Below are 12,971 nucleotides of genomic sequence, written 5' to 3' on the forward strand. Positions count from 1 at the left end.
GATTAACGTCTCTTTCTCAATTAGGAAATCCATTTGAAAATCTTTACTTGTCTTCAACGTTACTCTTTCATGATTAGCAAATCCATAATCAGAGTATTTGTGTTTCTGGAGAACCTTGGAATCTTGCTTCTGATGTTGATCTAAATAGATTCTTTAGAAAGCGTCGTTCAGAGTCAGAGGTTCTAGGACTTACTTCCTGTTAAGATGCTTCTGATACTTGTTGTTTAGTTCAGAGTTTGACTTTCTTGAACTTGTTTCTTCTTCAGAGCTTCTGATCATTTGATAATATACTTCTGATCTGGTACTCTATCTGATGATGTCATCAGAGTCCTGCACACTTAGAAACTTTTCATTAGGGTGCCATTTTTGGTTTCATCCTTTGTTATCATCAAAATCAAGGAATCTGTTGTATCACAATTTTTGTTCTTACAAGATGGACTTAGGGTTGCATAACTTTCTTTGTTACAAATCTATTGTTAGTTGATTTTTACATCATCTTCAATACTTTGCATCAATGATAAGCTATCTCTTAATGTGTCATATTTAGAGTCTTTTTGACCTATGAAAAATAGTCCTCAAGATATTCATTTTGTACATATTACTAACCACTAATTATACTTCACTAACTTTTTTTTATCATTAAACTTTGTTATTGTGATTTTGTTACCATTAACTTGTGGTTTATTTTGTGTCATTTACATTCACTAACCATTATTATTGTGATATTGTCATTCTTTATCTTGTGATTTACTTTTATGTTATTACCTTGTAATTTACATTCAAGTACTCATTATCATCATCATTGTACAAACTCATCATGCATGTTTAATTACTTGTTATTTATTTTATTGTCATGATACATTAAAAACAACAAAAACATGATAAAATGGTAAGACCAAAAATATTCACTCCACTCTTAATCAACTTGGACTTAGAGGATTTCATCTTAGGACCTTTGCTTGGAAGTCTTCCTTTACTCTTTGTGATACTTTGTAAACACTTGAGTTTTCATCCGTAACTTACATGCATGTTGTAAGAATGGCATCATGGCACCACCTTAGGAGGACATGTTTGTAAGACCATTATCCTTTGTTTATCTTAGGTCACTTTTGCACATAAAAGGCTTTCTCTTGGACTACCTTACAATGAGACTCTTTAATTTCTTGTTGGTTACTTTGCATTCATGTTGCATAAGCCAAATTTCATAATTTAATAAAACAAACTTTTGATTCAACGTCAAGTGACATTTTTATAATCAAATTCAAAACACTTAATAATTACGATTATTGTTGTGCGCCACGAGCCTTAAGTGGTGGAGAATGAGTGAGAATGGAGCATTCTTACCCTTACTCTGATTATTTTGGACACAAGACGCTTGGCTTGTTGTCTAGAATAACCACCTCCGCCCATAGACTTTAGTACAATATAATCACAAACATTCTTTCATAAAACCCTTATTCAAGGTAAAAACAATACAACTCATCAAACTCTTTTTTGTGCCTTAGGGCATCATCCCGAAAACCCTTTTTTCAAAGGCAAAATCAACCAACACATAAATATTTTCTACTCCAAACTACGGAGCTCTGATTCCTCATCCCCGAATGAGTGATACGTAGGCATAAGGGCCCCAATCCTTGGCGAGCACTATAATAACAAAAACACCCCCTTCTCTCACACATTCTTTCGAAAAATAAAATAATAATAGATAAATCACATGTATGTAAAACAATCCAAATGGTTCCCATGGAGTACCATGGACGTAAGGGGTGCTAATACCTCCCCCTTACGTAACCGACTTTCGAACCCAAATCTCGGTTGCGACACCGATTCCTTATTCTCTTTTAGCGCTTCCCGTGCTCGTCTCTTTTCCGAGGGTTTTATCGACTATTTCCCCTCTCCTCTTTGATAGAGGTAAACTAAATAAAATTCGGTGGCGACTCTTCTGACTTTGCCTCTCTTTGGCATTCTCTTTAGTCCCGGTTTCGTTATCGTGAAATCCCGGTAGCGACACTTGCCACCTTTTTTTTATGTATATTTTTAGTTATAATTGCATTGTTACTAACTAGAAATGGACATTATGATGAAGAATTCGGGTCTAGGCACATTGATGTTTGCACTCCCCACCTTCATATTTATATATGTACCCCCTTTATTTTATTTCTTGTTGTTATTATTTTTATTATATTTCTTATTTGTTTACTTAAATTAGTAATTAAGTTATTTAGTTTGTTAATTGATTAGTTAGTTAGTTATTTATAAATGCTAAGGTAATTAATTAAGTATTTTCTTTATCCATGTTCATATGTGAATAATTGTACTAATATTTCGTGCAATTTGGATGTAATTTCACTAATTTTCCATATTTTTTAATAATCAATTTCGTTTCTAATCACTTTCAATTAAATTAATTTTCGCCATTTGATCCCAAATTATTTCAAAACCTTTTTTCAAACTTACACAAATCAAATATCGATCCACATCGAGTGATTATTTCTAAATTAAATATAATATCAAATATTTTTCTTAAACAAACGCGAAAGAAGAGGATTGTTGGAATCTAGCATTCCAGCAGAACCCTCGAATAATCGGTTCTGAGGAATGCATCTTGGGATAATCGCTCATTATTTTCTTTCATTCTTAAAACACTTAATTAACTTGGACAAAATAAGGATCGTTGGGATCTAGCATTCTGGCGTAACTCTTTGAACAATTGATTCCAAGACACATGTCTTGTTCTTATCAAGCGTGGGTTGTCGATCAAACAATTTTCTTAATAACCTTGAATAAAAAACGACCGTTGGAATCTAGCATTCTGGCGAAACTCCGATTGATTGATCTCGAGACTTAGGTCTCGTTCTCATTAAGCATTCGTCACTCACCTATAAAATACATTCAACCAATCAAACTCTATTTTCTCGTAGCTGTGCGATCTTAAAAACCTTTTATAAACGAAAGATATTTTGTCTTAAGATGATGCAAAACAATGCTTCATCCACAATCGTTGAGTTGAGATAAGTGACGTTTTTCCGTGAATGTTGATTTGTAAATCCATTCAATGTGATACAAACGCCTATTCATCACCTGTTTTGGGTAAATCAATATTTTTCGTCGATCAAATACAAGATAGCTTTCGCTAAAATCGACAAACAAACAAATATTTTCTACCCAGAACTGCAAAAGCCTTAAATTCTCTATTGCATCTGGAGATACGTAGGAGCATGATTGAGAAATCTTGTCAGACCCGTTAATAAAAAATTTAGGTTTGGTTCCTCTCTGCCCCCTAATAATAAAAAACTAATTTAGGTCCCCTCTTATTAATAAAAATTCAAAAACATATATTCTCTCTCTTTTTCTATCCTAAATAAGTAGAAGACCGCAAACTAACATTCAATTCAAAACTAATTAAATGGTTCTCATTGAGTACAACGGACGTGAAAAATGTTAATACCTCCCCCTTGCGTAACTGACTCCTGAACCCTGATGTTGGTTGTGACGATCATATCTTATTCTTTCTTTTAGGGGTTTTATCGATATTTTCCCTTTCTCTCTTTTGGAATAAATAAAAGTTCGGTGGTGACTCTGTTCAATCCATCCCGTGAGCATGTGATTGCGCTTCGCGAGCGTCGTGGTCTCATTTTTCGAGGTGTGATACACTAAGAATGTCTTGCCTATATGTCATTGCATAGTGGAGATTGCGCAGACAGACATTGACAGATGTATCTTCTCTAGTGGGTCTGATGTGAGGCAGGTCCTAGATGCCATCATGAAGGAGGCACGTGGACATTTATGTACCAGAGACAGCGCCGGAGGACGGGGGTATTGAAAGTCGAGGAGGCAGAGGAGATGTCGTCCGACATACACACTAGCGCAGTAACATATAATAATTGTACTTTGGATTTATTATGGATTATATTTTATTTTCACCTCATGCTTTATAGTGTATTTAGACAATATGCATGTCAAATGCCTTTCAGTGTTAATAAATGACATATGAATTTTAAAATATTATAGAGATGTATTTCTGAATTATTTAACGTTTAAAAGTTCGTCCACATTCATCTCTCCAAAATTTAAGAATATTTAAATATTTTTAAATATTTTTATATAGTGTATTCGTAAGATGTAAGATATATGATACACTATAAAATTCTCTAAAACAAAGATGGACCAATTCCTATCCATTCCATCAATCCGATATTATTCTGCTACTCCTCAATAGCTACATTACATTTTAATTGTTTCTTTTCTTATAGTAACAAGGACGATGCTCTACTAGACCTAACAACAAAAATCAATGTCTTTACATAAAAGTCTTCCTAATGTCATATAAACGACAAATTAGAATAATATTGCTTTCCAAGATCTAGTCTCACGTGACCTTTTTACTCAAATCATTGACCCGGTTGGAAATGGATAAAGTCATTTTTATCCTTATACTTGTAAAATTAATATAGTTCTTAAATGTGTTTTCTTTTTATAAGTAAAATAAATAAATCAAAATTATATTTAAAGATTAAATTGACTATTTAAAACAAATAGAAAATATCAATATGATTTAAAATACAAGTAATATTTTTTTTAAAAATTTTTTATTTAATATTTTTCTTGTTAAATTAAATGACATGGATCTTACTAGAAGACACCATTCAAAAAATAGATTGATCTCTCTGTTTTATAATGAATGACTCATTTGGAATAATAAAATATCTCAAAAAGAATGATTCATTTAAATTTATAATATAAATTAAAATTATTTATTTATTTAATTATACTCTTTAATTATTATTACTCTCCCCACTCTTAATATTTTAATAATTAACTAACAAGGTACCCTTGCGTCCGCACGGGTAAATTTATTTAATATGGTATAAAATATATTTAGATACATGTGTAAATTTGAAATCAACAAAAGAATTTGGAGATTTTTTTTTTACATTTTAAAATAAAGAATTCATCTCTCAATTAAATGCAATTGTTGGTTAGAATAAAATAGATAGTGTTCTGATAATGACACATGAAATGGAAAATTAGTTGTTTAATTATTGAGTGATATTCAATTTGATACACTATAAAATATTTTTAGATACACATGTCAATTTATAGTGTGTTATTTAATTGTAAAATGAATAATGATCATATAAATTTAATTGTATTAAATAATCATATAAAAAAAGATACTCGTGAGATGGAGAAAAAAATTCACATTTAAAAATAAAAAATTTGTACCTAAAATAAAGTTAGATAGTATCCTGATAGTGACCGGTAAAATAGAAAGTTAGTTGTCTGCACTATTATTGAGTGTTAGCAATTTGATACCTACTTAATTATAAAACAAACAATAATCATATAAATTATGAATATTTTTTATATAAAATAATCATATTTTTATTTTAGATAAATTTTGTGTTTTAAAAATTCAATATTTTCATGTGTTCTTCTTCATTCAATTAAAAAGATATTCAAATTTTGTTATTTATACTTTAAAAAGCAAAATAAGAAAAAGAAAATGGAGAGAAAATAATTAAAATGAAAGTGAGAAAGTGTAACAAAAATAAACATGGAAGAAATTTCAAATTTGATTTAAGAGAAGAAAATGAAGAGTGAGAAAGTTAAAAGTAAAAGTGAGAAATGAATGAGGTAGCAAAAGAAGATAGTTTCAATTTTTTTAGTATTTATTAATTACAAATATGCCATTTTATTATAATAGTTTTATATATATATATATATATATATATATATATATATATATATATATATATATATAATATATATATATATATATATATATATATATATATATATATATATATATATTATATATATATATATATATATATATATATTAAGAAGTTTGATGATAATTTATTTTAATGGATGGATACTTGATACTTTAATAAAAATATCATTATTTCTCTTTTATTTTTACATTTTTTTAATAGATATAAATGATCAACTAGATCATGGAGTGGGTACTCATTATAGTTGCTTTTGTCTCAAAAAAATTGTTAGTAAGGACTCATATGTTTAGTTGTGGCTTGACGAGGGATTCAAATTCAAATAAAGGAGGGAACTTTTGTTGAGCATAGTGGATAGTTACATGCATGCAAAGTGCCACTTGTCTCGATTTGGTGGAAAGGTCGTTAGAAGTGGTTACTTCGATTAGTATAAATAAGAGGTCTTAGTGTTAGGATCGTGTGTGTTCAAGTGTGTACAAAATCTGTCAATTTTACCAAAGTATCTATGTGCAGAGAAAGAGTAAATTGACAAATGTACGTTTAATGTTACACCATCATTTTTTACTTGAAGTAATTTAATCAATTCTTTATTTCTAGAATTGTACTTTTCTCCGGAAGTTTATCTTTACTGCCATTTACTTTCGATTTACAGCATTCTTTTTGCTCTCTTTCATTTTATATTTTCATTAAATCCTTTAACGAATTACAACTGGTATGAACACCGTCGAAATGTTTATATTCATTAGAATTCACCTTCAAAAACATTTAGTACATGTCATAGGATCAATCTGATTGATCCTGTAAGTAACCAAATATAATAATTTGGAAGATCAGCGGTTGTTTACCAATTTTCACGGTAAACAATTATGTGACAACAGTTCTACCATTAAGTTAACCAAGAACCCCACCATACATGGACGCGGCAAACACATTGATGTAAGATTTCATTTCTTGCGTGATTTGACCAGAGATGGAATTGTTGAGCTAAAACACTATGTCACACAAGAACAAGTTGCAAATATTATGACAAAACCGTTGAAGTTGGATGTGTTCTTGAAGCTGTGTGAGTCAATAGGTGTATGTGTGGTACCACGAATAAACTAAAAGCATTACTGCAATCAGTTTAAGGGAGGAATTCGTTGGGGTTATTAGGGTTACAATTGAGCATGGAAACATAACCCATACCCGCAGATACCCACCCGAATCCGCCCCGAAGTTGACGGGGAAAACCCGCTTTGACTGAGTTTGGGTTTGGGTTTGAGTTTTCCCTGATTATAAAATATGGGGTCGAATCGGGTAATGGGGACACTAGTACCCACACCGAATCCGCCCCCGAACCTGCCCCATTTATTTCATTATGTATATTATTATTTATTTTTGATAATTTAGAATATTAAATATGTGGTCAATGTTTTGATATTTTAATTTGAATTTATTATTTAAAATATATGTATGAAAGTTTTTTAGATTGTTTTATTTCATTATTTGTAATATAATTTTGTTTTTGAAAAAATTAATATTTTTATTAAAAAAATTGATTTCACTAAATGAATGGTGGCGCGACGGGGATACCCGAACCCATTTGGGATGAGTTTAGGTTTTGATTCTCCATCCCCGTTTGGATTTAGGACAAGGAAATGAGACTATTTGGGAATTCAGGTTTGGATTTGGGAGAGGTAAAAACCGTCTCCGACCCACCCCGTTGTCATGCCTAATTACAGCAGAAGTTGTCAAAGTGAAGTCGGTTAATAAATCTTACTCCCTCTATCTCATAAAAAGTGTCTCTTTTGAATATTTTTTATGTTTCAAAATAAATGTCCTTTTAGAATATCAATATAACATTTATTACTTTTTTCTACTATTATATCCATATGTGTTAACTTTCACTTTTTTTCAACAATTCTGCTATCTATAATAAATAACGATATTTTAGTAAATTATACTAATTTTATAATTAAAATCAACACATCTAATTATTTTTTTAAGAACCGCATTAAACTCGAATAAAACACTTAATTTGGAATATTATTTAGGACAGGCTGATAGAGTCTCACTATTTCTTTAGTCATTTACCACTTTATTAAAATCAGTAAAACATGACTAGTTTTTTTTTTCTCATTCTAATGTATGTGTGAATTGATTTCTGCTTTCATTGGTTAGGTAAAATAGAGAAACATAAAACACAATTAAGCCTTCTTTTTTTTTCATCGTTAGTCGTGATTGAATCTGAATCACAAAAATTAATTAAAAAAAGAATGCATGGATGACACGAGGAAACGTGTCATGTAGTAGACAACATTTACTCCAACAGCTTTAGCTCTATTTTTCTATCTCTGCTACGCTTCAGTCCTTAAATATATGCATCAATATTAAATGGTTTTAATATTCTTACAATCGCAATTAAAAAAGATCAAATTGTAATATTCTCTATTAAGTACAGCGTGAATGACCACCAACTAACATTTTGTTTATAAATATAAACGGATCTTTCATGTATTTATGAGAACGATATTTTTTCTAGTGTTCACAAGAATAATAGTTGCTCTTCAGTCTATCGTATGGAGAGTGATAGCCAATCCCACCCTCTCCTCACACCGCTAAATAGTTCACAGCGACAACAAACCATCAGTACTGCAGTTTTCACCGCCAAATCCGATGATATTCCACCGATCACCGGCGCCGGAACCTTCGCCAGAGAGTTCCTCAATGAGTCGAAGAAACTCTGGTACCTTGCCGGCCCCGCGATCTTCACCTCCATCTCTCAATACTCGCTCGGCGCTGTTACTCAAGTCTTCGCCGGTCAAGTCGGTACTCTCCAACTCGCCGCCGTCTCTATTGAAAACTCCGTCATCGCCGGTTTCTGCTTAGGCATCCTGGTAACATAGAAACTAATCTCCTAAAACTAATTTGTATTATTATTTTTTATTTCTTATATTAATTTCATAATTTTAGCTTCATTTTTAATTATTTGTTTACTTTATCTATTCTGTGTTCTCTTTTAGACTGAAAATTGAAAACGATAACCACGTGAGGATAATTTGTTCAAAGTTGAAATCAATCTTTTTAAAAGTTGTACAGCATATCAACAGGATACTTTTTGTTTAAAAATAACATAAATTCAAAATCAGTGCCAAACAAATTAGCATATTTTTTTATTTTTTAATAGTATTATTTAGATTAAAAATTAATATTTAGATAAAAAATTGGAGGAAGAGCTGAATTCTGTTATTTTTCAGTTAGGAATGGGAAGCGCGTTAGAGACACTATGTGGACAAGCTTTTGGAGCAGGAAAACTTGATATGTTAGGAATATACATGCAAAGATCGTGGTTAATTCTAAACGTCACCGCGATTATTTTAAGTCTTCTTTACATTTTTGCTGAGCCTCTTCTAAAACTTATAGGCCAAACAACGGCAATATCAGAGGCTGCGGGACTTTTCACATTATGGATGATTCCTCAGCTCTTTGCTTACGCCATGAATTTTCCGATTCAGAAGTTTTTGCAAGCGCAGAGTAAGATAATGGCTATGGCGTGGATTTCTGCGGCGGCGTTGGTGGGACACACGTTCTTGAGTTGGTTTCTTATGTTGCATTTGGGATGGGGACTGGTGGGTGCTGCGGTGGTGCTTAATTCTTCTTGGTGGTTTATTGTGGTGGCGCAAATTGTTTATGTTTTGAGTGGTTCTTGTGGTGAAGCGTGGAGTGGCTTTTCTTTTCAAGCTTTTCAGAATCTTTGGGGCTTTGTTCGTCTCTCACTTGCCTCTGCTGTTATGTTATGGTTTGTTTCTTCACTTTTACTAACTTTCTTTAAAGTTTGTGTTATAGCATTATTTTCTGTTATTAACCAATTAAAATCCGTGCATGCTCATGGTATAGATCATAAAGATTTTTGATGTTTTGGTTGTTGGTGTTGTTATGCAGTCTTGAAGTGTGGTATTTTATGGCATTGATTCTATTCGCTGGATATTTGGAGAATGCAGAGGTTTCAGTGGATGCATTGTCTATATGGTGAGTCTATTATTTATGAATCATATTGTGGTGGTGACCACCCTTCTTCCTAAATGATGACAACAACCCGCCTTAACTAATATTCCATCATGCATACAATTAGGTAAATATTAATGTCACTAGCCACTTGGTTATATAGAACACTAAAGTTATGGGCTGAAAATTGCCACGTCCAGTCTCATTTATGGACCAGACCCAACAATTTGAAAGTAATTAATACTCCCTCCATCCATGTCATCATAGAAACATATACTAGTACACTCTCCGGTCAAGCAACTTTTACTTATGCGAAATGCCATTTTGACACCTAGATACGACACTAAACCGTATAAAATACTCTGAGTATAAAATATCTCTAAAGTAAAATGAAAGTAAAGACTAATAAAACATAATAATAAATATAACAGACAGAATTAAATACTAGCAGTATTTTGTCTATATATATTAATAGTTATAATTAAATAAAAAATAATAATAAATATTATATTAATATTTAAATATAATAATTTTTTAAAACAAAAGATAATAATTGTGACAGTTTTATAAAAATGAATCAGAATAAAAGTTTCTAATCTTTTCTATGTGGTTTTAATATTTAAATATTTTCTCATAAGTTTAATATAGTTTTATTTATTAAATTATAATTATTTTATTCAATTATATTTAATAAAAAATAATTTAATAAATCTTCGTATTAAAATCCATTCAACTATTATAAATTATGAAAAGACTGTTATCTTTATTTCTATCATGTGATAGGACGGTGCTATAGTTTATAGACCCCATCTGGTTCTCCAAATTTTCTACCTAACATGGCAAATTAACTGGACTTTTGTACTCCCTCCCATGTGGTTTTAGAGAAAAAAATTATTTTAAAATGGATGCAATTTTCACTTATCAATATTTTATTATTACTATTTTTTTATTCATGCTTTTTGATTATTATCGTGTACACTATTTGCAATATATTAAAAAAGTTAATAAACTTTACGATAATATTATTGTATTTTTTAATCTACTTTAAAAAAAAACTATAAACTTACAAAAAAAAACTATAAACGACAGTAGTTATTTTGAAAGAAGAGAAAATGGAGTAACTACAAGACATTCTTTACCACAAATATCTTCCCTTGATCCATTCCATTCTAATCTTTTGACTCAATTATTAGATTTTTTGTTATGCATTCTTTAGAGCAATTTTGATGAAGGTTGCTAGTTATTGTCAACACAGAAAAATTAAAGATAGGAGTAGTAGTTTATATACAATGGCGATAAAAATTAATTTATTTTTGTTAAAATATTTCTACAATATTAATTAATTTACACCAAAGAGTAGTTTTGCAGGCTTTGTTCCAACCAAAAGTTGAACCACAGTTGGCTACAGTAACTCATCCACTTTAGCCGTACCATAACATATCACCTTTCCAACTTTCTAGAAATTGTTTGTACTTGAAATATTCCATCTAGAAATGAACGCCGCCGTAAGGTTTGTTTCTTATAAATAAGACAATAGAGAGTAACTTAAAATGTTAGGTTAAGTTTGTCACTTAAACATTGATTCGTTGAGATAAGAGTTTAATGGTGATTTTGCAGCTCAAATATATTGGGATGGACTGTCATGGCATCCATTGGAATGAACGCCGCCGTAAGGTTTGTTTCATTTTTTGTTCATATTGAAATTAAGAGTTTGATTAAACATAATTTGAATTGTAATTACAACCATGCAGTGTGAGAGTATCAAATGAATTGGGGGCATCTCATCCAAGAGCAGCAAAATTCTCACTTACCGTTGCTGTGATTTCTTCATTTCTGATTGGTCTTCTTCTTTCATTGATTTTGATAATCTTCCGGGAACAATATACTATCTTGTTTTCAAATGATCTAGAAGTGAGAAAAGCAGTGATTGAGCTAACACCAATGTTGGCATTATGCATTGTCATCAACAACATTCAACCTGTTCTTTCAGGAGTTGCCATTGGGGCTGGGTGGCAAGCAACTGTTGCTTATGTAAATATTGCTTGTTACTATCTCTTTGGTATTCCTTTGGGACTCTTCTTTGGTTTCTATCTTGACTTTGGTGTCTTGGTAAGCTTTTTTTTTCTTCCTCTTCAATTATATTTACCTTATTATTTTGTTTTTCTTCGCTGATTGTAGCACAAACACCTCTGAAAAAAAAGTATGTTTGTGTAAGTGATAATACGGTTTAATTTATTCATTTTTTCAGATTATTATCGGTGTTGACATGTCAGATGTTGTGTTTTTGATGTTTGTGTGTCATAATCCACCTCTTTTATAACTTGATAACTTAATGGATTATTAACACTTCTATGGTGGATGCATGATTTCCAGGGGATCTGGTCTGGAATGTTAACCGGGACTGTTCTACAAACTCTTGTCTTATTCTATATGGTCTATAGAACTGACTGGAATAATGAGGTTAAAAGTTATATATATTGGCAACAAAACTAAACAAATTTAATTATATTGTTATTGAAGATGTAAGTATATTTATTATTGACTAATTTTGTTTTATAAAATGTCAGGCATCACTTGCGGAAGAAAGGATAAGCAAGTGGGGCGGGCTTAAAGATGTGAGGACGAACGATAATGGAGAGAATCGTCAGACAATTGAAACTTCTACAAATTCTTGAAGCTAATTAGTGTCTATGATATAATTGACTTCCTACAAAAATAGGTAATCTTGCACATTGTGGAGCAACTAATATGGATTTACATTGCGTTAGTGATTGCAGTTATCTCGAAATATCTCAGCATTTATTTGTTAAATGCTTATTATTTGGAAATGTTTGAAATTTTGTGCTGGCCAAATATTGTATTGGAATATGTTTCTTCATTTGGTGGTGTAAAATCGTAGTGCATTGTGATCCTGATCGGTTGAATGTGATTTTGATGGTTTATGTAGGCCCAATTTAACTCTAAGAGTATTTCTTAACGCATAATATATACTACTTAGGAATTACGTGAAAATTCGAAAATACCTGAGATATATCTCCTGATGCATTTGATGTAATACATTTTATTTGTTTTTGAGATACTCACTTAATGAAAGTAGCACTATTAAACATATTGATATAAAGTCTTTACTATACTATCCAAAATGAAAGTGGCATTGACATCTCTTGTTCTACTTAATGGTCAAAAAGGATTTAGAGCTCATTTGTTATTTATATTTATTTTTAAGAGATTATTACAAAGAGCATCTTATAA

At 31.0% G+C, this 12,971-nt stretch overlaps 1 protein-coding gene across 1 annotated transcript; it reads left to right on the top strand.

The window, feature by feature from the left end:
* The first annotated feature begins 8,133 nt into the window (after positions 1 to 8,133).
* On the top strand, positions 8,134 to 12,683 carry LOC127074939 (protein DETOXIFICATION 29). The gene is made up of 7 exons (XM_051016364.1): positions 8,134 to 8,611; positions 8,972 to 9,513; positions 9,657 to 9,743; positions 11,337 to 11,393; positions 11,471 to 11,828; positions 12,093 to 12,179; positions 12,287 to 12,683. Exons 1-7 carry the CDS (start codon positions 8,294 to 8,296, stop codon positions 12,392 to 12,394), a joined length of 1,557 nt encoding a protein of 518 aa, XP_050872321.1. The 5' UTR covers positions 8,134 to 8,293; the 3' UTR covers positions 12,395 to 12,683.
* The last annotated feature ends 288 nt before the right edge of the window (positions 12,684 to 12,971 follow it).

The sequence above is a fragment of the Lathyrus oleraceus genome, chromosome 4, assembly GCF_024323335.1.
Source record: "Lathyrus oleraceus cultivar Zhongwan6 chromosome 4, CAAS_Psat_ZW6_1.0, whole genome shotgun sequence".
In the NCBI taxonomy this organism is placed as follows: domain Eukaryota; kingdom Viridiplantae; phylum Streptophyta; class Magnoliopsida; order Fabales; family Fabaceae; genus Lathyrus; species Lathyrus oleraceus.